Genomic DNA, 24,689 nt, shown 5'->3' with positions numbered 1-24,689 from the left:
AAGGAAACCTTCCTGGAATTTCCCTATAAACTTCCTCCTACATTTCATTGGCCCAGACTGGATCACATGTTCCTTCCCTATGCTTTCTGGGAAGGCATATATAATTACTTCAATGGCCTGGATTAATTAACATTAACTTCTGCATCATCTGGGGATTCAGCTGGCAAGGAAAGCAAGGGAGGTATTTGTTGAGGAGACCCAGAAGAGTGTGCTAAGGAGTGTAGGTGGGACTTGTATTTGAGAAACTTAACACACATAAAAAATAGCAGTAAGTAATGTACGAAGTTGTGGTGTGAAATGCTAAGTTCATTTTTTAGTTATTGTCTGGATGAATAACATTTAGATTCTAGTTTGGCTGACAAAGTTTTTCTTATGTTTAGATGCTATTTGTAGGCAAACGTTACTGACAAATTTATTTCTGAAATAATTCCACAGTTGATAAGAATCCTAAAGTTAGTTCATTTGTTAGGTAAATGTGATTCAATTCTAATTTTTAAGGCCTCCCCTCCTCCCGAATTAACTTGTAAAGAAAGCAGTCCTTTGAAACCTCTCACTCTAGTCTGCATGGTAAGTTACCTCTTGGTTGTATACTGTACGAATGGTTGATTTAGACTGCCTTCTACGTGGTTGACACACTGTTATTAGAAAAATCAGGAAGTGTTTATTTTCGCCTCTTTAGTATCTTCCCCCACTCCCCCCAGGGAAGTCTCCTCTTCTCTGTCCTGCAAATCACATCAGTATTTAAAACAATTATTGTATACAAAGTACTAAAGCAGTGATATTCCCCCTAAAAGCCACACAGGCACATATAGCCTCAATACTTTTTGTTAGGATCCCCAGAGGGGACACAAAGAGTGGAATCTGATTCTTCTAAAATGCCCAGGATAGATTTCATTCATTCATTAACTGTTTCCTGAGATGTAGCATTTACAAAGATGTATAAGAAATCACCTGTGTCCTCTGGTTGAGGACAGCCATTCTCTGGTGGAATGTCAGAAGAATAATAAGTATTTTCATTACCTTCCCTGTGGTACATAGTCTGTGAGATAGGTAATAGGATTATTATTTGGTTTTACTTTCATCACTCAGGGTCTGCAACAAAATGGTAATACCTATAACGTCTACTTATGTGTGGATGGTTCAGATATACACAATTTGTGAGATTTTCTGCTAGACTTATATACGTACATTATTAACATATCATAACGTAACTGTGGATAGACTCTGTGTGTGTGTGTGATATCGTATAATGTTTTAAACCAAGGAATAATTCATATAATTTATAAATTTCTAATAAGCACAATGTAATTGGGTAGAATTGCTTATTCAGAGGATGCACTCACGTTGTGAACTAAACCAACTGAGGTTTTTTTCTCGGTATTAAAGGTATTTACATGAATAATAAATGAACAATTAATATGAATTATAGATGTGAACTAATGGAAGCACATATAGCTCAGATGGATCTTGGTTCAGGGGAATGCCCTGTATGCTAAAAGATGATTTGATTTCATTTTGACCTGGGATGATTTGAATAAAATCTTCTATGTAGCAAGGCTATAACAAGTTTAATTAATAGGCAAATATAATTATAGATAAAAGTAGTATACCTTCATACTGTCAAACAGGGTGGTGTAGAAAAAAGTAACATCAGAATAATCTAGCATTCCCTCCTGTCCTCAAAAATTAAACTAACAGCTCCCCCCATTCATTTATTTTCAGATATTGTGGGGGGGGAGTTGTTTATTTTATCATTCAAATAGTACACTTTTCCAGTGTGGCAAATACTATGTTGTAAGACATAGTATTTACATTTAATTTGATGTCAAATGTGTATACTAATTGTTGCTAAATAGTCTAGTATATAATGGGATTTTTTATAAATTGAAATTTGTGTATCACTCACAACTTTAAGTTTGCTTTCTGTCAAGGGTCTAAACAATACCTTGATGTTTTCAGCATGCATCCTTTCTATTCCTCTAGAATGGTAGAATGACTAACATTATTTGTGCATCTGTGAAATTCAGTAATATAATGAGAAAGGATTTGCGTGATAACATGAACTTTTTTACTCTTTTATCAAACTACCACTTTAAAAGTTTTCAAAAATATTTGTTACAATTTTGCTTGGGAAACACTGCTGAGATGGGTCTTTGTTTTTGCTATGTTTTTTTCCTCTTCAATGAGTGAATGTTATTCTCTAAGTACATTTTAATTATTAAACTAAATAGGCATGTCTTTTTATTTGTTTTATTTTGGAGTGAGCTGGATTATAGAAGGAAGATAGACCCATTTGTTTCCTTTTCTCATATTTCTCTCTCTCTTTTTTTTTTTGGCAGTTTTGGCCGGGGCCGGGTTTGAACCCACGACCCCCAGTATATGGCGCCGGCACCCTACTCCTTGAGCCACAGGTGCTGCCCCTTTTCTCATACTTCTTTTAAGCCTCCTTCAAGTATGAAGTTATGGGAAAGGATATTTTCCTAGCAGTCCAAGGAGAAGAAATACCATAAAGGCTGTCACTTCGCTAGGTTTGTGGTAATGAGTACCACAAACTGAGTGACTCGAGCAACAGAAACTTATTGTCCCACGGTTCTAGGGGCTGGAAGTCCAAGATCAAGGTCACCCCCCCACTTTGAACCCACCAGGGAGGGATCTGTCGTATGGCTTTTTCTTAGCTTCTGGTCTGTTCCTTGGTTTGTGAGAGTATAACTTCAATATTAACATGGTGTTCTCCCTCTGTGGGTGTCTTTTTGTCCAAATTTTCCCTTTGCATAAGAACCTAGTCATGGTTCAATGGATTAAGGCTAACTTCGATGGTCTCATCTGTGATCATCTGCAAAGACTCTATTTCCAACTAAGGTCACATTCATAGGTATTAGGGATTAGGACTTCAACATCTTTTTTGAGAGAAACAATTCAGCCCATAACAGCAGTCTTCAAGCTGAAAAACCAGTGAGACTTTAAGGGGAATTTTAATCTAGCCACCTATTCTTCTCTAGTTTACCTTATATTGATTGAGACTGATTAAAATAGAGAGACATTCTTGAATGTCTATCCCTTAATGTAGAGAATCACTTTAGCAAAGTGGTCCATAAAACAAATTTCTGTAACATGGATCTCTTTTGTTCCCTTTATAAAACTAGAGATACATCTACACAGAAGAAAAATAACTATAAACTAGAATGACAATAAGTCACACATTTTTGGCAAGGAATCAAGATGGTAGAATTCTAAACATTTTGAACATTGGAACGTTTTGCCTTTAGATGGTTATAATAACAGCAGACAATTGGCTTCTGGTTTCTTTTTTATTTATTTATTTATTTATTTTTGGTAGTACTTTGTTTCAGGAACTCTGAGGCTCTTCTCCGCGGCACTTCCGCAGGCATAACATTACATTTCCAGACTTTCTTCCCTGGCTAGTTTGGTCTATGAATTTATAATGCCGTATATAGTGACCTAAACCTCTGTCTGAGACTTCAAATTTTTAATTGTTATTGTTAACACATTTTTAAGATAGGAATATTTGGAATAGAATAGTTTCCATGAAAGTAGCACTCGAGAGACTTACAGACAGAGCAGCCTAAACCCACGGGGGTGCAGTCCAGACACAGCCAGCTCTGGGTCTGGGTGGAATGTGGGTGAATGCTGGTCTGCAGTAGGAGAGGGTGAGGGCGGGAGGAGGGATCAATTCTTGGTAATGAAAGATTGTGACAATGGAACAGTATTTTCCAAACAAAGAATTTGGTCTATGATTTATTTGAAGAACTTTATCATTAGTGTTATTATCTCTAATAGCAATAGACATTAGTGTATCTGGCTTTGGCCTTCGTGGGTTTCTTTCCTATTTCATTCTATTGTTTTCCTGTTCATTGCGTTAAGCTTATTTCCATTTCTCCATCTTGTAATTATGAATCTAAATCTATATACACACACAGATTCCTAGTTCTACAGATTTATACTTGGGACAAGCCAGCTTCCACTGATTTGAGAGTCAGCCTCAAACAAAGGATCATACTGGGAAGTCTGTTCTGCAGTGCACAGAAACTCTTCAGGCTACCTGAGGCTTCTGTCTAGCCAGAAGCTAGTTCATGCCCATGTAATATTTTGTGGATTAGTTGTAGTATTTCAAACAGAATGGTGAATACCAACATGGTCTGGGGCTGGTGGGTTCCAACCTGGCCCAAGCCTACTAAAGAAACAAACAAACAAGCAAACACATAAACAAAAAAATAGCCGGGCCTTGTGGGCGTTGCGGTGGGTGCCTGTAGTCCCAGCTACAAGGGAAGCTGACGCAAATGATGGCCATGGAACATGTATTAAGTACAGTTTTAGTTTATTTTCATTACTGGAAGTATCTTCCAACCCTCTGGACATGAATATTTGGTGGTTGGGTGGAAATTAGTAAATAAATGATACATTAATTTAAATATCTTTTCAAATAATGTTTGCTTGTGGTGAACACATGAATTCTTTGAAAAAAACTGCTGGCATTTATGATGTGCAGAAGAGGTTTTGTGATTTAAAAAATAATTTCAAGTTCAGTTGAACTCTTCAGACATATTTCTTTAAAAATGTTCTGTAGTTCACGTTTTTCACTGAACTAATCGGGGCTTCTTGCTTAGTGAATTCCTCTTAGTGAATTAAAGAGATTTAAAATGTATGGATGATTTTTAGATGATCTGTCGTATGAATGACCCGTGCTCACGTTCTTTTCTGAATAACCAGGATTTGTACAGTACAATGTTTGTCTGCATTTATTATTGCCTTTTGTTTTAATTAAATGAGACTTTGTTTCAGTTATGAGAAATATGGTATGTTTTTCTCAAAGGTTTACATTTTTTAAGGATGATGATGTGGAAAATAATAGTGGTGGATGACCAAGCCAGCAAAAAGGAAATGAATGGATAATTAGTGAATCTAATGTTTTTGGAAAATTATAAGGCCAAATATGTAGAATGACCTTGAAGTACGCAAATTATGCCAGATTGTTTTTATAGGATTTACTTTTTTCTTTTTAAATTTTAACGAATGCTGTCATAGGTGATTTTCAACAGAATTTTATGAAATTCTTAAGTTGTCTAAGTTTAATTCTGTTTCTGCTTAATTGTCCCAATTGCTGTCTCCAACTGAGTGCCGCACAGATGGAAATAAATGAAACCCTCCTAGCAACATGGATAAGCCTGGCAAGTGGGGACTCGCAGGGTGAATCAGAAAGGACGCCCCGTAGACTGTATTTCTTAGAAGTGAAATAATGGACCATAATACAGTCTGTCTCAAAACTTTCCTAGTGACCTTCATTGTTTAATCTATGACTACAATCTGAGGCTATGACTGTATCCCTTTTTGTATTTTCTACGGAGGTAGCAGCATGACCAGATGACCCAGGACTTAAAATGCTAGCAGTCAGCCCAAAGTGGTGGTTCCTATTTGAGTATAAGTAACAGGGAAGGAATAAAAAAGTTCCTGCCACAAAACACACAGACCTAGTGTAGAGTAATTACTGGGAATTGGCTGAAAGGACCAATGGAAGGGTGTGGTACAGGGGTGTACTCCAAGAGCCGCAGTGCTTTTTGAGTCAGAGATGTGTATGCTGTAATGATGTCTTACAACTTTTACCTTTTCTTCTTTTCATTGTCTCTACCTTTGGGTAATGCTGCTATTGCCAAATCCATGTTCATATGGTGCTGCTTCAATGATGATGTGAATTGGGCTCAGTAATGCAAATTTTTTTTATAGATTATTGGTCTTACTCTTTGTTCAACCTGGTTGATAAAATGTTTACTATTTTTCAAGTAGTGAAATAAGGTTTTAAAAACAGCAATTATTTTTCTTTCGGGATAGACCTATCTGTGTTTTACTTCTTCCACCCTCTGTCATCTGTCCATCTGTTCATACAAACATAAACAAAATCATCTAGATGCAGAGATAATTTTATAATCACTTATAAACATACATAAGATATAGAAATTTGTGCTAAATTAGAAGAATGAAGAAAGGTTCTTTCACAATAGATTAAATAAGAATGTGAAATTGTATAGCTGAAATCAGCAAACACTGAATCTATTTTAAGGGACAGTGGCAGATCTTTAATAAACATTCTTTTGGTTTGGGAATTATATTTAATGGCTTGTTATCTATACTTGTAGCTTTTCCAACATTCACAAAATAGAAGATTGTGTACAAGTATTGGATACAGGAAATAGCAACAATCTAAATGAAAAACATGTGGGGGAGTTTTATTTATCTGTAGGTTAAACATGAGTCAACTGCTTTACTGAGTTTTCTTTCAAATGATTTTTGTGTTTGTTGGGAGGATGGGGTTGTTAAGTACATTTTTCCCCATGTTTTTCTGTATTTCCTGTATTTTAACAATTACTTATCTAATATCCCCCCCAAAAAGTGTTTTAAAATAAAAGACAACATAAAAAAATGAAAGTAGTGTGCGATAAAGGTTCTAAGTTCAGTCTGGAGGATTTTAAATTTTCTCTCCAAAAAATTTTGTTTTTTCTGTTTTCTCTAAACTTGCCACATCATGGAAAATATATTAACACATGTATACATTTTTCCTATTATTTTTGTCTGTATTTTCCAAGATTTTTAAGGGAAAGTAAACGTCATTACTTTTGATACATGTGAGAATCATGGCACCATCATTTGGTCGTGTACATTAAACTTGTCTTTATTCTTTTACAAGTTACAAGTGCTAGTTAAATTAATGAATTATAATACAGATATCAGAATATGGGTATATATGTACAAATACTTAGTAATCTGAATCTCTGCTATAAAATTCAAATATGATATTTGAATATAAGTGTGAATATCCAAATACCATCTACTGACAGTCCCCTGTACTATGGATAATTAGAAGAATATTTCATATTGATAAATGATTAGCATTAGGAAAAAAGTACGACTAGCATTGGGACCCAGCCTGCTCACTTTTACCACATTATATCCTTTATTCCAATAAGATTAGACTGCCTTACTGTTTCCCAGACATATTCAACTTTGTGCTTCTGGGCCTTTGTTCATACTGTTCAACTGGCCTGAATACACTTCCCCATCTCTGAGTTCCAAAATCCCATCCATCCATTTCGGTCCTCTTCAGAAGCCAGCTTTTTCACAAGAGATTCCTTAACTAATCCAAACTGCGAGTGAGATCACTTGCTTCCGAACTACTGTAGGGTTTTCTTGATAATCTCTTGTTTGTATTCATTTTATCGCAAGGCACTAAACTTCCTGAGGGCAGGGTCTGTTCAGCACTCCATCAAATGCCTCGGGGCACTGATTGTAACCCCTTGCATGCTGCACATGGCTCATATCTGTTGGTTAAACAGAATTAAATGAATCGATATTGCTGATGATTTTTCCTTGTTTGCAATACCCTTTCCAGTTTTATTTGTATCACTTTCCAATCCAGGCAGTCAATGAAGTTTCATTAAACGCTTTCTGTATACTAGGTGCCTGAGATACACAGGTGAAAAGGGAAGGTAGTATCTCTGTCCTCATTCTAGCCAAGAGGAGAGAGTCAACTGATAGGTAATAAATCAACGACAATTTTAGATGAAGGTACGAACAGTACCCTAATACTCTGAGTAAGGCTAAATTAGGCACTGTAGTAGAAAGGATCTTAGGTACTGTTTGAGCCAGAGCAAGACTCCTGAAGAAGGGACATTTCAGAGTTGAGAGGAAGGCAGCCATGTGAAGATACGTGGGGACATTATTCCAAGCAGAAGGAACAGCAGTCACAAAGTCCTGGTGGTGGGAGCCAACTTGGAGCATTTTGGGGACAGAGGAAGAGGGCTTTGCAGCCATAGCCTAGTGAACGAGGCCAAGAGTGTAGGTCGGGAAGTTCTTAGATGACAGGGACTAGATCAGGGCCTGGTAAACTATGGGATGGAACCACCTGTAGTGGTTCTTAACAGAGGAAATGAGTATGAACTGATTCATGCCCAAATAAATTTCCAATATTATTTTGGGGAGTATTAGCCATGAAGGTCACCAACTTGTATAATGAGTTTGATGTTAACTTTGACTTGATTTCTAAAAATATAAAAATAATTATATACTGAAAACAAGTATGTAATAGACATGAGTGTCATTCATCATCATTGCCTGTTAGTAATACTTAATTTACTGTAAATAAAAAAAACAATGTCACCACCATAATGCTATAAACATCAGATGTGTTTCCAGTAATCTGCAGTTTCTGAGTATGTCTTTTCTGGTTTCTGAGGTTGTTGGGGGAAAAACGAATTTAGTCTATTTCCTCTTACGGGCCATTTGTATGAACATAATTCAATTTGGGGTATTTTAATTGGTTAAGATTACTGTATTAGATATGTATGTGTATGTCCATGCCACTTAATGACTTAATGAATATTATTTAATTATTGAGAATGGAAAAAAAATCGAATATACCTGATCTTATCAGTAGGTGTGAACACACAGGTTTAACTGGTCTCTAATTTCACGCTGCACAGGCCCGGTGTTCCCAGCCGTCCGCCTTGCTGGAGGGAGCAGTGTTCACGAAGGCCGGGTGGAGCTGTACCACGCTGGCCAGTGGGGGACCATCTGTGATGACCAATGGGATGACGCAGATGCGGAAGTGATCTGCAGGCAGCTGGGACTCAGGTTTGTTTTTACTGCTTTTGTTCTGTTTTGTTTAAATTTTTGAATCCATTATTTCCATACCCAAAGGCAGGTGCTGTTTATTTAAATTTTACATGTCCTTGAACAAACAGAAAAAGCTACCTTTTGATCTTTGTCCTGGGCTGTAGGCTCCCTGAAGAGCTTTGCAGGTCTAACCTGCTTTTTTCTGAATTACATTGATTTGATGTCACTAAGAATCTTAACTTTTACTACTTCTCTTTAGTACCCTGCACGGTACTCACGGGTAGTGACCAATACAGTCAACTATAACATTTAATCAAAATCATATGATGAAACACTAAATATTAGCTTGTAATTGAAGTTTGACTCTTTGTCTCCAAATATTGTCTAGACTTTTGAACTTTATTTCCTTATTTGTTAGACCTGTGCTTAAAACAAAGGGTGTTTATTAATGTACAAAGGAAATAATTTCCATGTAGAATATGGAAAGGAAACCTATGCAATAAAGACAAAAATATGAAAATGAACATTCCAGTTGCCTCAGTTGTGATTATTTTTGAAATATTTTGGTTTTTCTAGTCTCTCTCTTCATTGATTCTGAATGTTGGTATAATAAGCCAAAAGGTTTTCTAAAATTATATTAGGGGATCTTGTAAAAGTTAAAATTTTACCTCACATTTTTAAAATATCTCATTAGGTCTCAAGGGAATAGTGATGGGGAAACCTTCTGAGATTAAATATTTTCTTTCTATGTATCATTTTCTAATTTACCATACTTTCTGACACTGGGCCATGATTTTTGAACCTTGAACCATTTACATTTATCCTTTTTCCCAGTTGTTTTCACAAATGTCTCTCTTGTTTTTCAAGATCTATATGCATGTTGAACTCTAGATTTTGAAATAAAATATGGACATTTTAACATTTTATCTCTGAACTTCAATATGCATCTCTTAAAAATAACATTGTCCCACATAGCCAAATTGTCATTATTATAACTAATGTGATTGATGCTCATTCTCTATATTGTCTAATATTCTGTCATATTTAAATTTTAACTTTAAGTTAAAGTTTAAGTTAATATTTAAGTTTCTCCTGCAATGTCCTTGACACATGGTTTGTCTGAAGCGGAATTTAGTCTTGGACCATGTAGTTCATCTAGATGTTATGTCCCTGAAGTCTCTTTTGCTCTGGAACGGCCTTTTTTTTTTTTCCCCCCGTAAAACTGACTTGTTGAAGAGACTAGGCTAGTTGTTGTGGAGAATGTTCTATCTTTTGAGTTCTTATCATTTCTTCCTCCCAGTGTCATTTAGTTTTGTTAAATACACTTATTCAAAAATTATAATTCCTGAAATAGAGTTTAGGTCCAAAGGCTTGATGATCAAAGCAAACATTTAAGCTGGAAATCATCACAGGTGATGTGTTCTCATCGTGAGATGATGGGACCACCTCAGATGTCACAGAATAGCTCATTTTCCTTACATGTGAGGCTAATATTGAACACTGGGTTAAGGTGACCATCAACTTGACTCTTCAATGTAAAGTTACATTTCCCCCATAACTGCTTCTGAGAGATAACTACTAATTTGAAGGTCACGCATAGGGCACAAATAAGTCTGACAAATCCTTGATCAACAGCTTTTACATGTACTGGAATCACTGGCATTGTTTACTGGTGTGATCATTTTCTTTGGACTAGTTAGGAATAGGGACACTCAAGTCTCTTTGAGAAAACTGTAATTAATCATTAAATTCCTGAGACTAGATGTCTTTTTAAGTGTTCTGGTTGGGTATCATTTATAAGACCAATTTTCTTCAAGTTTCCATGTGTTGCTTTTGGAGTTAGCACAGCATAAGATTGTGAGAACTACCTGAATTTGGAAAAGCAACAGAACATCTCTTACTTGCAGTTTTTTATCTGTAATGCATTTTCTATTTATTTTTTATTTATGTATTTTTTTTTGAGACAGAATCTCAAGCTGTTACCTAGGTAGAGTGCCGCGGCGTCAAAGCTCACAGCAACCTCAGACTCTTGGGTTCAAGCAATTCTCTTGCCCCAGCCTCCCAAGTAGCTGGGACTACAGGTGCCAGCCACAGTGCCTGGCTATTTTTTTGTTGCAGTTGTCATTGTTGTTTTGCTGGCTCAGGCTGGGTTTGAACCTGCCAGCCTGGATGTATGTGGCTGGCGCCCTACCCAGTGAGCTACAATTTGTAGAGTTTTTGTGTCTATAAAGCAGTTAGCTCATGTAGTGAGTATACAGTATATTTTGTTCTCAAGGTTAGTCTAGTTAAGTACTGTTATATTTAAAAATATTGTTAAACATTCAGAGGAAACTGAACATTTGATGGTGAGATCATCAAACACTATCCAGAACTTCTATTATATTTAGCTAGCTGTATCAATGAATTTTATATTTTTAAGACACTCCAAGTGTGTATAGGTGTGTTTACTGAGTTATTAATTATGTGTTCAGGGGTATGCTAATTGATTTTCATGTGAGTTACTAAGAAACCTATGTCTTTGCCAAAAATATTCAGAGCTTTAAGAATATAGTGATAGCATATTTAATATTACCAGTTGCAATATGGATTATTCTTAGTTTAAGGTCTAAGGCATTTTTTTTGCAGTTTTTGGCCAGGGCTGAGTTTGAACCCATCACCTCCGGCATATGGGGCTGGCGCCCTCCTCCTTTAAGCCACAGGCGCCGCCATCATTAATATGTTTCTGTGGAGAAAAGACAAACTTTTGTTGCTTAGAAAATGCATAGAAAATTTAAATGACACTGAATATGAGTGCTTATTATATTACGAAAGTGTTTATAAAAATACACTTTTGTAAGTACTTCTTAAAAAAAGGCCTTATTGACAACAATAGCCAATTGCATAGAATATAGGGATAGAGTCACAAGGAATAATATATTTGTATTGAACACATTCATAGGTTAAGCAAAGTGTTAACATCTTTCTTAAGCACCAGCTCATTGCTTTTTTTTTTTTTTTTTTTGTATGAGGGGATTCATGTTTGGAAAGGGAATTAAAAGGAAAAATATTTCTGAATATACAAGGCAGCCAAGATTCTCCACAAAGCCCTTGTAACAACTACAATCCAGCTTTAAAGAGATTTGTTTCTATTGTAAGTTCTCTGATGCACTGAGCTGACATTGTTCATTTGCCTTTCTTGTACTTGACTTTATGGTTCTAACTCGTTTGCAATAAAGCAGCAATCTACAACCCTTCTTCTTCTATAATTTATTTTGCCCATTTATTTAAAGGTTAAGTATGTTCAGATGAAATAGTTTTTTAATGACGCATGGTTGATATCAGACAGGATAATAGTTGTTTGACTCAATTTATGATTCGTTCTTAAGCAAATTTCATCTCTGTCTTACTTGCTTTGTTGAATTCCCAGGGGGAAACTACATCATGCCTGTCTAGAGTCATGGTTACAATTTCCTTGTGATTTGCTGTCTTTTTTTGACCTTCATCTTTTAATGTTGTTGTATATTTTTGGTAGCTGGCAAGCTTCCTAAGTACAAAAGGAATTATTTTACTTAAGATACTTATATTTGATTAACCCAGAACTTGGAGAAAGATAAGGAGCAGGAAAGGAGGCAGCCAGATGTTAGAAAATTAGATAACTTGAGAATACATATATACCCAATGAATTTTAGGTGGAGACATTTTAATTAGAATTCCTTTTGTTTTGCTTAACATTAAAAGCATTTCCCTTGTCTTTCAAAACTCTTAAAAGCATAGCTTAGTCCTGTGACATATTTTACTGTGCGACATAATTTACTTAGGAATTTTAAAATTTTGGACACTTAGAGAATTATATTATTGAGTAGCCAGAATAACTTTTTATGGTATAAATTATTCTTTAAAAAATATTTTTCTTCATTGATTTTACTGTTCATGAACATTTTTAAAAAATATTTTATAAACTTTACAATAAAGATAGCCCTCCTAGTATGTGGAATTCTTGAGCAGGAACGAGACCTTATTCAGTAGATAAAGAAGTCAGGCCTACTGAAATTATGCAATGCCTTTGAAGTCACACTGTTAGTGGGAGGCAGAGTCTGGAGGCTTATGGTTCCCAGTGTAGGATTTGGTTTATGGTAGACTATTTACAAGAATAAATATAAATATAGGGATGAAAGAGATAGGTAAGTCAGAAAAGAAAGTTAATTTTAGAAGAAAATGATACTGAACATGCTTTTACGTAGACTGGATTTGAGGGGCAACAGGCTATCCTTTGAACATGTTACATGTCCCAGGAGTCCGTAAGAATGCTCAGTGTTTTAGAGTCTGCTCTATAGTGAGACAAACTTTACCACCTAGTAGTGGTGTAATTTTGGGCAAATTATTTAACTTAATAGCCTCAGTTTTCTTATCTGTAAAGTGCATTTAATAACATCATGGGGTTGTAGGGAGTATTAAATGAGTTAATACATATAAAATCACTGTTAGATGAGTGCCTATTATTCAGTGAGCATTCAGTACACATCAAATATTATTGGAGACGGAAAGGATTTTTTTTCAGAGAGAAATCTAGGTTATTGATCATTAAAAATGATTTTTTTTCATAGGTTCAGGTGTCACAGACTGATATGTGCAGTTAAAGAGCCAGTCTTTTACAACCTAATAAATCATCTTGCATAATAGAACGGCTTAAGTCTATTCTGTGTCTATCTGAAAGTAGTAGGAAAGCCTGGGGACTGAGTTAGTCACATAGTGCTATTTATTTGGCTTTTATCAATGGTGGAGGCAAGGAAACATTTTATTTGATTAGCTAAATAGGTTTAAGCATGTTTAGATTAGGATCAGAACTAGAATCAATTCAGTAGATGTTTGTTGGAGATTGCTGTTCCGTAGATCAAATAGCTTTACACAGCAAATGATAGCTCAGTGTATCATATCAGAGTACCTGTCCTCCACAAATTGCTCAGTTATTCACCAATACAGAGTAGAAAAGTAGGCAACACTGGGACTTTTATCACAGATGAGCTGCCGAGGCTGGTGTGGATATAATTTCCACAAAGGAAGGACAGAGAACACATAGCTTTATCAAATGCATGGAGCATTTGCTTTAACAGCTCAGGAGTTTAATGCTGCTTTCTTTGGTGCTGTACTTGAGGACACCTTGGAAGCAGAGCCATCAAGTCCTTTGGTGTTCCCTTGAAAGGCTGCACAGTCTGAGGTACCAGGAAATGCTAGTTACTGGCTGAAGGAATGTGTGTATATGTAAATACTATCTTCTTAATTTTAATAAACTCAAAACGTAGCTAGAAAATCTGGTCGTGTTATATCACAATTTCCTATTTTTTTATTGTTGTTCTCACATTTATTCCATTAGTATTTTTTGATTAGTTTATTTTAATTAAACTTTTTTGTGATCTTTAGAATAATATTCATAAGCAATGGGAATTACAAAAATGTACAAGGAAGAAAGTCAGACATCCAAGTGGTGTTTTAAGAGTGCATTTTAATATAGACAACTTCCCCCAGAGTCACAATTTGGAGCTTCTGCTCTTCTATTTTGGGTTCCTACCCTTAAGGAACAGGTTCAGAGGTGGTTCACCAGAGCTTTTGCCTTTCCCTGGAACCTGTGTCACATAACCATTAACGTATCTAAAGCACAATGGATTTCAGTCGCCTTTGCTCCAGCCTATCTGGGGTCACTGCTAGCCCATAAATGATTTTAGGAGTTGTTATGTTTTGGTGGGGGATAAAACCCTTTAGTTTATTACCTTTTAGTGTAAATATTGATGAAACTGACATTAACCTTTTAAATTCCAAAAATATAGTGGATAAGAATACATTATTATTGTTTTAATTTGACCAGGGGTGAGCGTGAGCATCTTATCATATGGTCGGTGGTCATGGATATTTCTTCTGTGAAAAGCCTCATCTTCATTGCCCCTCTTTTTTGTTTTAAAGTTGGTTGTTTGGGTCTTTCATTAAAATATAATGATAATAACTTAGCATTATGAATTTCTGGGAGCTTTTCTGCTTGCTGTTACATATTGCAAATATTTCTTGGAGCCTGTTGGTTTGCTTTGTGACTTCCATTCTGGTGTATTTTGCTCGGCAGTAGTTTGCAGTTTTTTTGTAGTTCCATTTAGTTTTTTTTTAGTCCTTGTTTTATGACTTCCAGGTTTCCTATCTAAGGTTGTAGGAACTAGTTCCCTATATCTTAGTTTCCCTCTGTCCCCATCCCTCTCTTTGCTTTTTCTCCTTGCCTTACCCCTCCTTTCCTCTTCTCTCCTCTCCTCCCTTCTCCCTTCTCTCTTTCTTATACTTTTAGGTTTTAAGCCATCTGGATTTTACTTCTATTTCTGTTAGGAGTTTGGGATCAAATTTTATATTCTTCTGTATGATCCCAGGCTTTACTTAGAGCACCTAATCCTGGGTCCATGAATTATACTATTGAAATGTTCCTTAATAGATCTTTTTCTTTCCTGGCATTTATCTCAGGGCAAAAATCCAAGGAGGCTGTCGATCTGTGACCCACCCCGGCCATCCTGTCTTCTCGGCTTCTCCTCCCCTTCTGTTCCTCAACCCTCAGTGTCAGTTTCCGTATTTGCTTCCATAAATCTTTTTCCTCTAGAGAAAGGGTTTTCCTTCTGCACACTTTTCTGTAATGAGCCAAACAGCAAGTATTTTAGACTTTGCCACTGCTTAACAGTGCCTTTGTAGCATGAAAGCTGCCATACGATAACTTAGGAATGGGTGTGGCTTTGTTCAAATCAAACATCTTTTCTGGACAGTGAAATTTGAGTTTCATTTGATCTTCACATGTCACAAATTATTCTCTTATTGTTGATGTTTTTTGCAACCATTCATAAAATGTAAAAACCACTCAGCTCCCTGGCCATATAAAAACAGGTAGCATGCTGGATTTGGCCGATAGGTCGTACTTGGCTGGTCTCTGCTTTAGAGCACCAGCTAGGGCTTCTTCTCTCCTATCCTTTTTCCTCCCTTTGAACCAGAGCCACAGGTCTCAGGTATACAACTCCAAGCAGTTACCTTCTCCTTTGAACCAATATTAGTATATACATTAACTCATTTAAAATAATTCATTTCAGTTACTCACCCTCCTTCCCCAAATTCTGGGAGTTATTCGCAGCTTCTGCATAACTTTTGAATTTTTTTTCTGCAGGCGTGAAACTGTTCCCTTTTTTAATTTATTGCGAATGTTGTATGAACATAGTTTCCTTTTAGAAGGAGTATCTTTTCCACTATAAGTGACCTTTAAAACATTTGAATTTCTTCATGGTCTTGTACACGGCTATGGCAAGATCGTCTTGGTTTAAAACATATTTTTTTTTTTGACTTTATTTTTTATTATTTTTTTTTTAATTTTTTTTATTAAATCATAACTGTATACAATGATATGATTATGGGGCATCATACACTCACTTCATAAACCATTTGACACATTTTTATCACAGTGGTTAACATAGCCTTTCCGGCGTTATCTCAGTTACTGTGCCAAAACATTTACATTCTACATTTACCAAGTTTCGCAAATACCCCTATAATATGCACCACAGGTGTGATCCCACCGATTCCCCTCCCTCTACCCACCCCCCCCTTTCCCACTTCCCCCTATTGTTAAGTTGTAGCTGGGTTATAGCTTTCATGTGAGAGTCCCAAATTAGTTTCATAGTAGGGCTGTGTACATTGGGTATTTTTTCTTCCATTCTTGGGATACTTTACTAAGAAGAATATGTTCCAGCTCCATCCATGTAAACATGAAAGAGGTAAAGTCTCCATCTTTCTTTAAGGCTGCATAGTATTCCATGGTATACATATACCACAATTTATTAATCCATTCGTGGATCGATGGACACTTGGGCTTTTTCCATGACTTAGCTATTACGAATTGGGCTGCAATAAACATTCTGGTACAAATATCTTTGTTATGTTGTGATTTTTGGTCTTCTGGGTATATGCCCAGCAGAGGAATTACAGGATTGAATGGCAGATCTATTTTTAGATCTCTGAGTGTTCTCAAACATATTTTTATAGCAACATGAATACTCTCTTTGCACAAAACATTTTGTTTTGGCCAGTACAACTTTGCTTTTTGTAAAATACTCTATGCATTAAAATTCTTAAAGATGTTTGCCTCTGATTATGTACATCTCCACCAAGAATCTGAAGTTGAGTAATACATGTCTCAGCTTAATAAGGTCTTTTGGACCATCATCTTGTAATCTGTGATAGAAATGACATATACATTTGTCCAGTGTTTTATAGTTTACAAATTGCCTCCATAAATATTCTTTCTAAAATTACTTTAAAATAAACAAATACACAAAACAAAGTGACAACATTAGAAACAGAAAAGGTTAAGATATTGATTGATTCTTCCTTCCTCATCACTCCTGAGCTCTACCTTTTGGGGAGAAGTGAAGGCAAAAACTATGGTGTTTATTTAAACTAAACACTATCTAACATTTAGATAAATTGCTTAGCAGTGAAAAATGTGTTCTTCTTCATCTGTTGGAAGACAAGGGCGGAGGGGGAGCTCTTTAGCAATGCCAGACGAAGGAAGGAAGCAGCATTTATTGAGCTCATACTTGACATCAGTCTAATTTCTACAACCCAGCAAGTCAGCCATCATCATCCCTATGTTCAGATGCAGCATACCAGGGCCTGGAAGGTTAAGTTATTTCCCCTGAGTAGCCCAGCTGTTTCCAGGTAGAGCCCAGATTCAAACCTCAGAGTCTGTGTCCGCGTGCATTCTGCTTTCCAGTGACGGAAGAGTAAGGTATGGTCAGTAATGCAGACATGACTATCACACACTTCTGGAGGCCTGTGGATATACTCTGAAACAATGGAAAACATTATTTAAAATAATCCTAATAATCAAACGTTTATTGCTTCTTTTTGGAGGAACGGAAACGAGCTTCTGTTCCTTCCTTGTGTTTTCCTTAGTGAAACAAACAAATTCACTCGCAAAATGAAAACGAATTCATTTCAACAATACCATTTGTGTTAGACGTTCTTTATCGTGTTTTCTTGTCTAATTAGCTTTGTTTGTGCCACAAATATCAGTTTGTGATTTAAGTGTCAAGATTCTAACTCTAAAGATTTTAACTCCACAAAAATACCTTGCTTAAGCAATCTGCTTTTCTTTTCCTCAGCTTCTTCTGTCCGTCCTCCTAGAAATAGTTCTTTAGCCTTCCCCTGGGCACTCACTCTGAATTTTAAACAGAAAGTGGGTCAGGCAATGATAGACTCTCCCCTAAGAATTTGCCTTTGTGATATTTAAAGAGTTGTTTAACTTTTAGGTGTTTGGGGGTAGTTTTTACACATATGTCCTTTTAAAAGTAACTTTCATAATCTAGTAAGATTAGTCAAATAGACTCCTTTTCGATTGCAAAGTTGATTACCCAAGGATATTACAACCATTGAGCAAACTTTTTTTCCTTATTTTTTTTGTTGTAAGTTCTCACAGTAGTTGTTATAAGAAAAGGACAACTAAAATAATGGGGAATAGGTATGGTATCATTGGAAAAAACTAAAAATACACCTGCTGTAGTCTAAAAATTAAAAGGCTATCTGGGGTTAAAAATGAAATTTCTGAAGTCATCCATCATTTTGACAGGTGATTGTGATCTCCTTCACTGAACTCTGAGGTTTTAGAACATGATTTCATTTTGAATTGTGGGAGAAGTAAATTTTCTACAAATGAATTTAAGTGAAGAGAGGTTTTTGTTAGAAATGGATTTGGCTGTGTGTAACAGTGACTTAAACAAGTTTAAAGAAGAATGTATTTCTCTCTCAAGAAAAAAGACAAGAGGTAGCCAGTTCAAGGCTAGTTTGCTGGTTCCCCATCATCAGGGCCCCAGGCTCTTTCTTGCTTGCATCTGTCATCCTCAGTGTGACATCTTAGGGCCCAAAGTATCTTTTCAAGCTCCAAACATCACCTCTGCCGTGCAGTTAGCAAGAAGTGAAACAAGGAAAGGACACTTCCTAGATGTGATACATGACACTTCCACCTAAAATCACTGGCCAAAACTTAGTCATCTAAAACAGGTGCAGAGTTCCATTTTTGTGATGACGAAAAATGAGAGGGACAGTGATGACAGTTGTACAACAATGTGAATATACTTAATTTATAATAATATAAACTTAAAATTTATTAAAATGCTAAATTTTATGTTATATATATTTTGCCACAAACAAACTTAGTCATCTAGAAGGAGGGGAGGCTAGGAAAATGATCTTTATTCTGGATAGCCCTGTTGTCCTTCTAAAAATCTGAGGTTTCATTACTAATGAAGAAAAGGAGGATAAATATTGGGTAATACCTACCCATTATTGAAAGACGGGTAATGGCTGAAAATATGAAGCACAACAAATAAAAAAGAAATATAGAAAGTCATGCATGACTTTTGAAGTGAATTGATAAGTAAGAATTAATAATTATGCTTTTATCAGGGGCAAAAGAATACATCAGACCAAGCTTTGGTGTCTAATCCAAAATCTTTATGTTTTTATGCTTGTTCAGTGGCATTGCCAAAGCATGGAATCAGGCATATTTTGGAGAAGGATCTGGCCCAGTAATGTTGGATGAAGTGCGTTGTACTGGGAATGAGCTTTCCATTGAGCAATGTCCAAAGAGTTCCTGGGGAGAACATAATTGTGGCCATAAGGAAGATGCTGGAGTGTCCTGTACCCCTGTTACAGGTGAGGATGTCACCACATCAATATGCCAACTCCTGCTCCCAGCACCATTTGGGCTTGCCACAGCTTCCCTTATCCTACCAAATGAGCATACAAATCAATGCTCCAAATAAAACTAAAAAAAACAAAACCACAAATTATATATTAAAATACCACATCCTTATTCACAGATATTTCTGAATTTTTCAATTTAATCTTGTACTATCCTACAAAGCTTGATCAGAAAATATGACTTCATTGCAATATAGTACTCAATAATAAAAATCAGTGTGGAGTGATAAATTTCAGACAGTAGGTATAATATTTTCATCTTTAGTCAATTTATTTAGTAACTTGCCTTGACTCTCAGAATGTGTTTAATGTGTTTATAGCTGGAAAAACTGTAATGTTGCAATTGCTGATTAAAGCACACTGTTTGAGAAACCAAGTGAACTTTGCTGCGCTCAATTTTTAGAATATTCCAGAATGTAACATGCCTATCATAATATGCCAGGTGTTATAAGAAGGACATGTCTGAGTGCAGACTGGTGTGTGTATATGTACTTAACATGTTGGGGGCAAGAAGAAAAAAATGGACAGGTAAGAGAAGTTGAGTCATCAGAGCCATTGTTTCTATGATAACAAGAATGTGAAGAAAAAATGTTTTTGTTTCAATCTTTCTTTAATAAAAATCAAAAGAATAACTTCTTAGAGCTTATGAAATACTAAATTTACATTTTTGTTGATGTAATTTTCTACATGCTATTGTTTTTATTAACAGATTAAGATATTGATATACAATAAAAATAAGATAATTTATGCCAGGTTTTAAACCAGAGTACTTCATCTTCTTAAGCCACTATTTCCCCCTCTTTCAAATGTTGCTGTGATGGTCCGATGAGGTAATTCTCTTTTTTTTTTTTTTTTTTCGATGAGGTAATTCTCATCACAGTGCTTTGTAGATAGTAAAGTGTTTATGTCTGTTGCTAAGAGATCTTTATTTGCTTTTGAAAGAACTTAGAGATTCATGAGAAGCATGACTTTTACCCAAGATTATTTATATGTTTGATTGGGGAGTATTTGCATTATTTTGGATGGAAATGGTTTTAAAATCTACTTTTTTGGAATTAAATTTATTATATATGTGTCTGCTTAGAAATTCTTTATAGAATTTTCAGGGAATTAATTATTCATTGAGCTAATAAGATTCAAACTCAGGTCTGTTATCATCAATAAAAGAAGGAAGGCGAGATGCGTGTTCCAATTTTTGTAATTCATGAATGCCTAAGGAATACTAAATGTGTTGACATGACAGATTGTCCTTTATCCAGAACAGTTTTTTTCTGTCTTCATATTTTATTTGCACTTAAAATTTTGAGCTGTTTCCAAGTTAATATGTTTTCTTACTTTCTAAATTTAAATGACCAATACTGCTTAGATTTAAAGAGACTGATGTTATAGGAAATTTCCCACATATTTTTTTAGTCCAGAGAAATTTAAATAGATCTTTTGGAATTATGCCAGAATATATTTTTCTACTTAGAGAATAGAGTACAAATAAAAAGGAATTGGTATTTTATTAAGACAGAAATATGTCATGTCACATTTCAGAATCAATTCAATAACCTCAGGTCATTGAGCACAGATGTAAGTTTAATAAAAGGCCTACGGGGAGGCCTGAATGTGGTGATATTTCTTGTGAAATGGCAATCTTGTTTGCCTTGTTTTTGAGAAGTGATTTCCTTTGTCTCTGTGTCTCCTTTTTATCGCAGACGGGGTCATCAGACTTGCAGGTGGGAAGGGCAGCCACGAGGGTCGCTTGGAGGTGTATTACAGGGGACAGTGGGGCACTGTCTGTGATGATGGCTGGACGGAGCCGAATACATTTGTGGTTTGTCGACAGCTGGGATTTAAGTAAGGTTCATTGGTATGAGGCAGCTAAATGCCACATGATATCTGTGAAAGTATTATTGTGTGATCTCTGTTGTAATTTCTACAACGCTAAAAAGACATATTCTCTATCACCTCTCTACCTACCTATATATGGAAGTTCAACAATAAAAACTATGACATTTTCTAAGGCGAGGGATAACCATTGCTTGCTGGGGATGGCATTTACCTTTCCCACCACCACTCCTCTTCTTGAATAACTGGTTGAAGCCAGCGGGTGACTTCTAGGTCACTTTGTGTCTATTCAACAAGGACTCTGAATGCCCCATTTTGTCAATTGGATGTTGTTGGTTATGACATCATTGTGTCTAAAATTGCAGAGAAATCTGGTGTCAAATGCTTTAGAACTGCATTATTCTCTTTCTCAGAATATGATGATAATTATCACTTTTATTTGAGAAAAACAGCCTTCTTGTCATGAGATGACCTTTAGAACTCGCCTTTGCCCTCACTCACTTAAAAGCTAAGTATCATACTTTGAGACATATATTTCCTATCACACACGATGCATTCCAGAGTAAAGACTTAACTATGTCAAAGGAACTGCAAATGATGCCTTTTCAGTTAGATAGTGAATGAAGCCCATGAATGCCCATTCTTTCTTGTTTTTCTATGTAATACTTGAAATAATTGTCTCATGCTTGAAAAAAATTGGCAAAATTATTGCCTTTCGGCTTGAAATAGAGCTATTTGCAGATATTCACAGAAGCCTAAAAATATACCTTTATTCAAGTGAGGAAAAGCTGTGTTTATACGTATATTTAAAAATTTATAAAAGTAATATAAGACAGAAAAGTAAGAAAATAAAAAACTATCCGTCATTATGCATCATTACTATAAGTGGTGTGTGTAACTTTATAACAGGTCTAGTAGTGAACATGTAATTTTTATATACTTTTTTAACCTTTTTATTGCTTTAGTCACAATTTTTAATAACAATATACATCAAATGCTCATAGCATCATTTACTTAATTTTTAGTTTAATTTAATTTTTTCTTTCACTGTTATGAACAACGCTATCATGAAGGTATAAGTGTACATGATTGTCCCATGTCTTGAATTTTCTTGGGCAGAGCAGTTATAATCACTGGGTAAAGGGGTGTGACATGATAGCCACATAAATATGGGCGTTGACTTTTAATTAATGAGAATTACTTAATATGTGTCATTTTGTTTAAGTAATTATCTGCTACATTATTAACTGTATTCCATTTCCTATGTTTACTATTTATATTCATATTTTTCCTTATTAATGAAAACAGTTGAAGTACATTGAGTTTTTCCTTCATATTTTATTTATTTTGTTCCACAAGTCCATTCAGTTTTGCTTTCATACGCATAGTATAAAAATTTACTGGCTCTAAAAATGTTCTCAATAATATGTGGTAAAAGTTCTAAATGATTGTGCTGGAAAGTAGTAAGAGCATGTCCTACATTTAGTTTAGAGAGGAATTTTTGAAAAAGAATTTTTTAGAGAATGAGAAAAAGGTTTTTTTGTACAAATGCAATCACAAAGTGAAATGACGTCCTGTTCTATGTCATACAGGGCGTCCATAATTGCACATCAACTATATGGACACCCTGTAGAGTTGATAATCAGATTGAGGCATTTTGTATAAAAATGGTATAAAAATAATAGCAATAGTTCTCATCTAATAGTCACAATGTAAGGGTACATTCCCCTCCCACCCCCCAGGAAGGGCTCCACTACAATTTGAACTTTACCTCAAAAAATGGCAACATTGTAACTTAATCATTTGTACTCTCATATTAATCTGAAATAAAAAAAATATTGGTCAGCGCCTGTGGCTCAAAGGAGTAGGGCGCTAGCCCCATATGCCGGAGTTGGTGGGTTCAAACCCGGGCCTGGCCAAAAACTGCAAAAACTGCAAAAAAAAAAAATATATATATATACGTAAGATAAAATAAATTTAAAAAAATAGTTGCGGCGTATAGCTTAGCCAAGTGGACCCATCAAAATGACCATCGTACCAACCTTACACACTGCGGGTGAGGGAATGTAAAAAAAAAAAAACAATGATAGCAGTGTGGGATTTAGGTGAATTACTATTCTGGTTACAATTTAAGTAGTCAGCAGATAGGAGGGAAAAAAGCCTTAGAATGGTTCATTAAATGTTTCACTATTTTAATTTAGTAAAATGTTCATATTGCTAACTTAATTTAATCAATACTGGTATAGGAAAAAAGTAATAAAATTCATGGCAGGGAGAATAATCTCTATACTCTTAGTATAGAAGTAAGAAGAACATGGAATGAGGGAAATGAAAGACATAAAATTTGAGAGTTGGACTTCATAGACTGTTAGAACCAAAAGACACCTGAAAGATCCTTACACTCAGTGATTTCTGGAGGTTTGCATTTTATTAGCACAAAAGAAAAAAAACTAGGGGGAGAAAGAAAGTGTGTAGACTGACTTCATTACCAATTTTATTTTGTAGATCTTTCCTATTTCTGCAACATACACAGTTATTACGATATACTTAGTTTTTTAATGCAATGTTACAAATAAAGTAGTTGTTAATATTATTCATAAAATAGTTTTAAAATTTGAGTTCATAAAATCTTATGAAAAGCTAAGAACATTGTCATTTTGATTTTGATGAGCTGAAATTCAAATATTATTATAGATCAGATACGGTGCTAGAGTAATCACTGAACTAATCCACACTTTTCATTTTGGAGAAGAGGAGAGCAGTGAAGCCTGGAGAAGCTGATGAAATGAAATGAGCTCGATGGTTCCTCAGAGGCCAAAACGAGATACATGTTCCCACTTTCCAGTCTAGCGTGACTTAAGGAATTTGAGATTTTTTGCTCTATCTGCATTCTTTTTGATTGATGGGTTAAGTTGTAGACAAAACACAGAATGGATGGGGAAAGAGGACCAATGATTCATTAGTCACTCATTGAAATAATAAAAAATTGTTAAGATGATCAACATCTGTGATGGGCAAACACAGCTCTTAGAACTTGGTCCCCAAGGTGGGGGAAAGAACAAATACTCATCCTCTGAAATCATGTCACTTAATGTTTGTTTGATGTTTTGTGGTCCTTGAAAAGGGAGACAGAAATCTCTGCACGATGTGTGTTTTATTGCCACAGATATGGTAAACAAGCCTCTGCAACCCATTTTCAAGAAAGCACAGGTCCCATCTGGCTGGATGATGTCAGCTGCTCAGGAAAGGAAACCAGCTTCCTTCAGTGTTTCCGGAGACCGTGGGGAAGGCACGACTGCAGCCATCGGGAAGACGTTGGTGTCGCCTGCTACCCTGGTGGCGATGGACACAGACTTTCCCTGGGTGAGGACTGGCTACAGCCATCAAGTGTGCGCGATTTAGCAGTCACGGCACTTCTAACTGCTATCCCGAAAGTGAAGCATTTCTCAAATTTGGCATTTTTTGGTTTATTTCCCATAACTGTCTAA

The 24,689-nt window shown here is 35.7% G+C and overlaps 1 protein-coding gene across 1 annotated transcript in view; it reads left to right on the top strand.

The window, feature by feature from the left end:
- Positions 1 to 24,689, top strand: part of PRSS12 (serine protease 12) — a 63,968-nt gene that overhangs the window by 6,082 nt on the left and 33,197 nt on the right. The window contains exons 2-5 of the mRNA XM_053571596.1: positions 8,490 to 8,640; positions 19,142 to 19,320; positions 21,069 to 21,210; positions 24,368 to 24,564. Coding sequence (XP_053427571.1) covers positions 8,490 to 8,640; positions 19,142 to 19,320; positions 21,069 to 21,210; positions 24,368 to 24,564 — 669 coding nt within the window. The remainder of the gene's footprint in view (positions 1 to 8,489; positions 8,641 to 19,141; positions 19,321 to 21,068; positions 21,211 to 24,367; positions 24,565 to 24,689) is intronic.

The sequence above is a fragment of the Nycticebus coucang genome, chromosome 1 (genome assembly GCF_027406575.1).
Source record: "Nycticebus coucang isolate mNycCou1 chromosome 1, mNycCou1.pri, whole genome shotgun sequence".
NCBI classification, from domain to species: Eukaryota; Metazoa; Chordata; class Mammalia; order Primates; family Lorisidae; genus Nycticebus; species Nycticebus coucang.
This window is presented reverse-complemented; position numbering and strand designations above follow the sequence as displayed.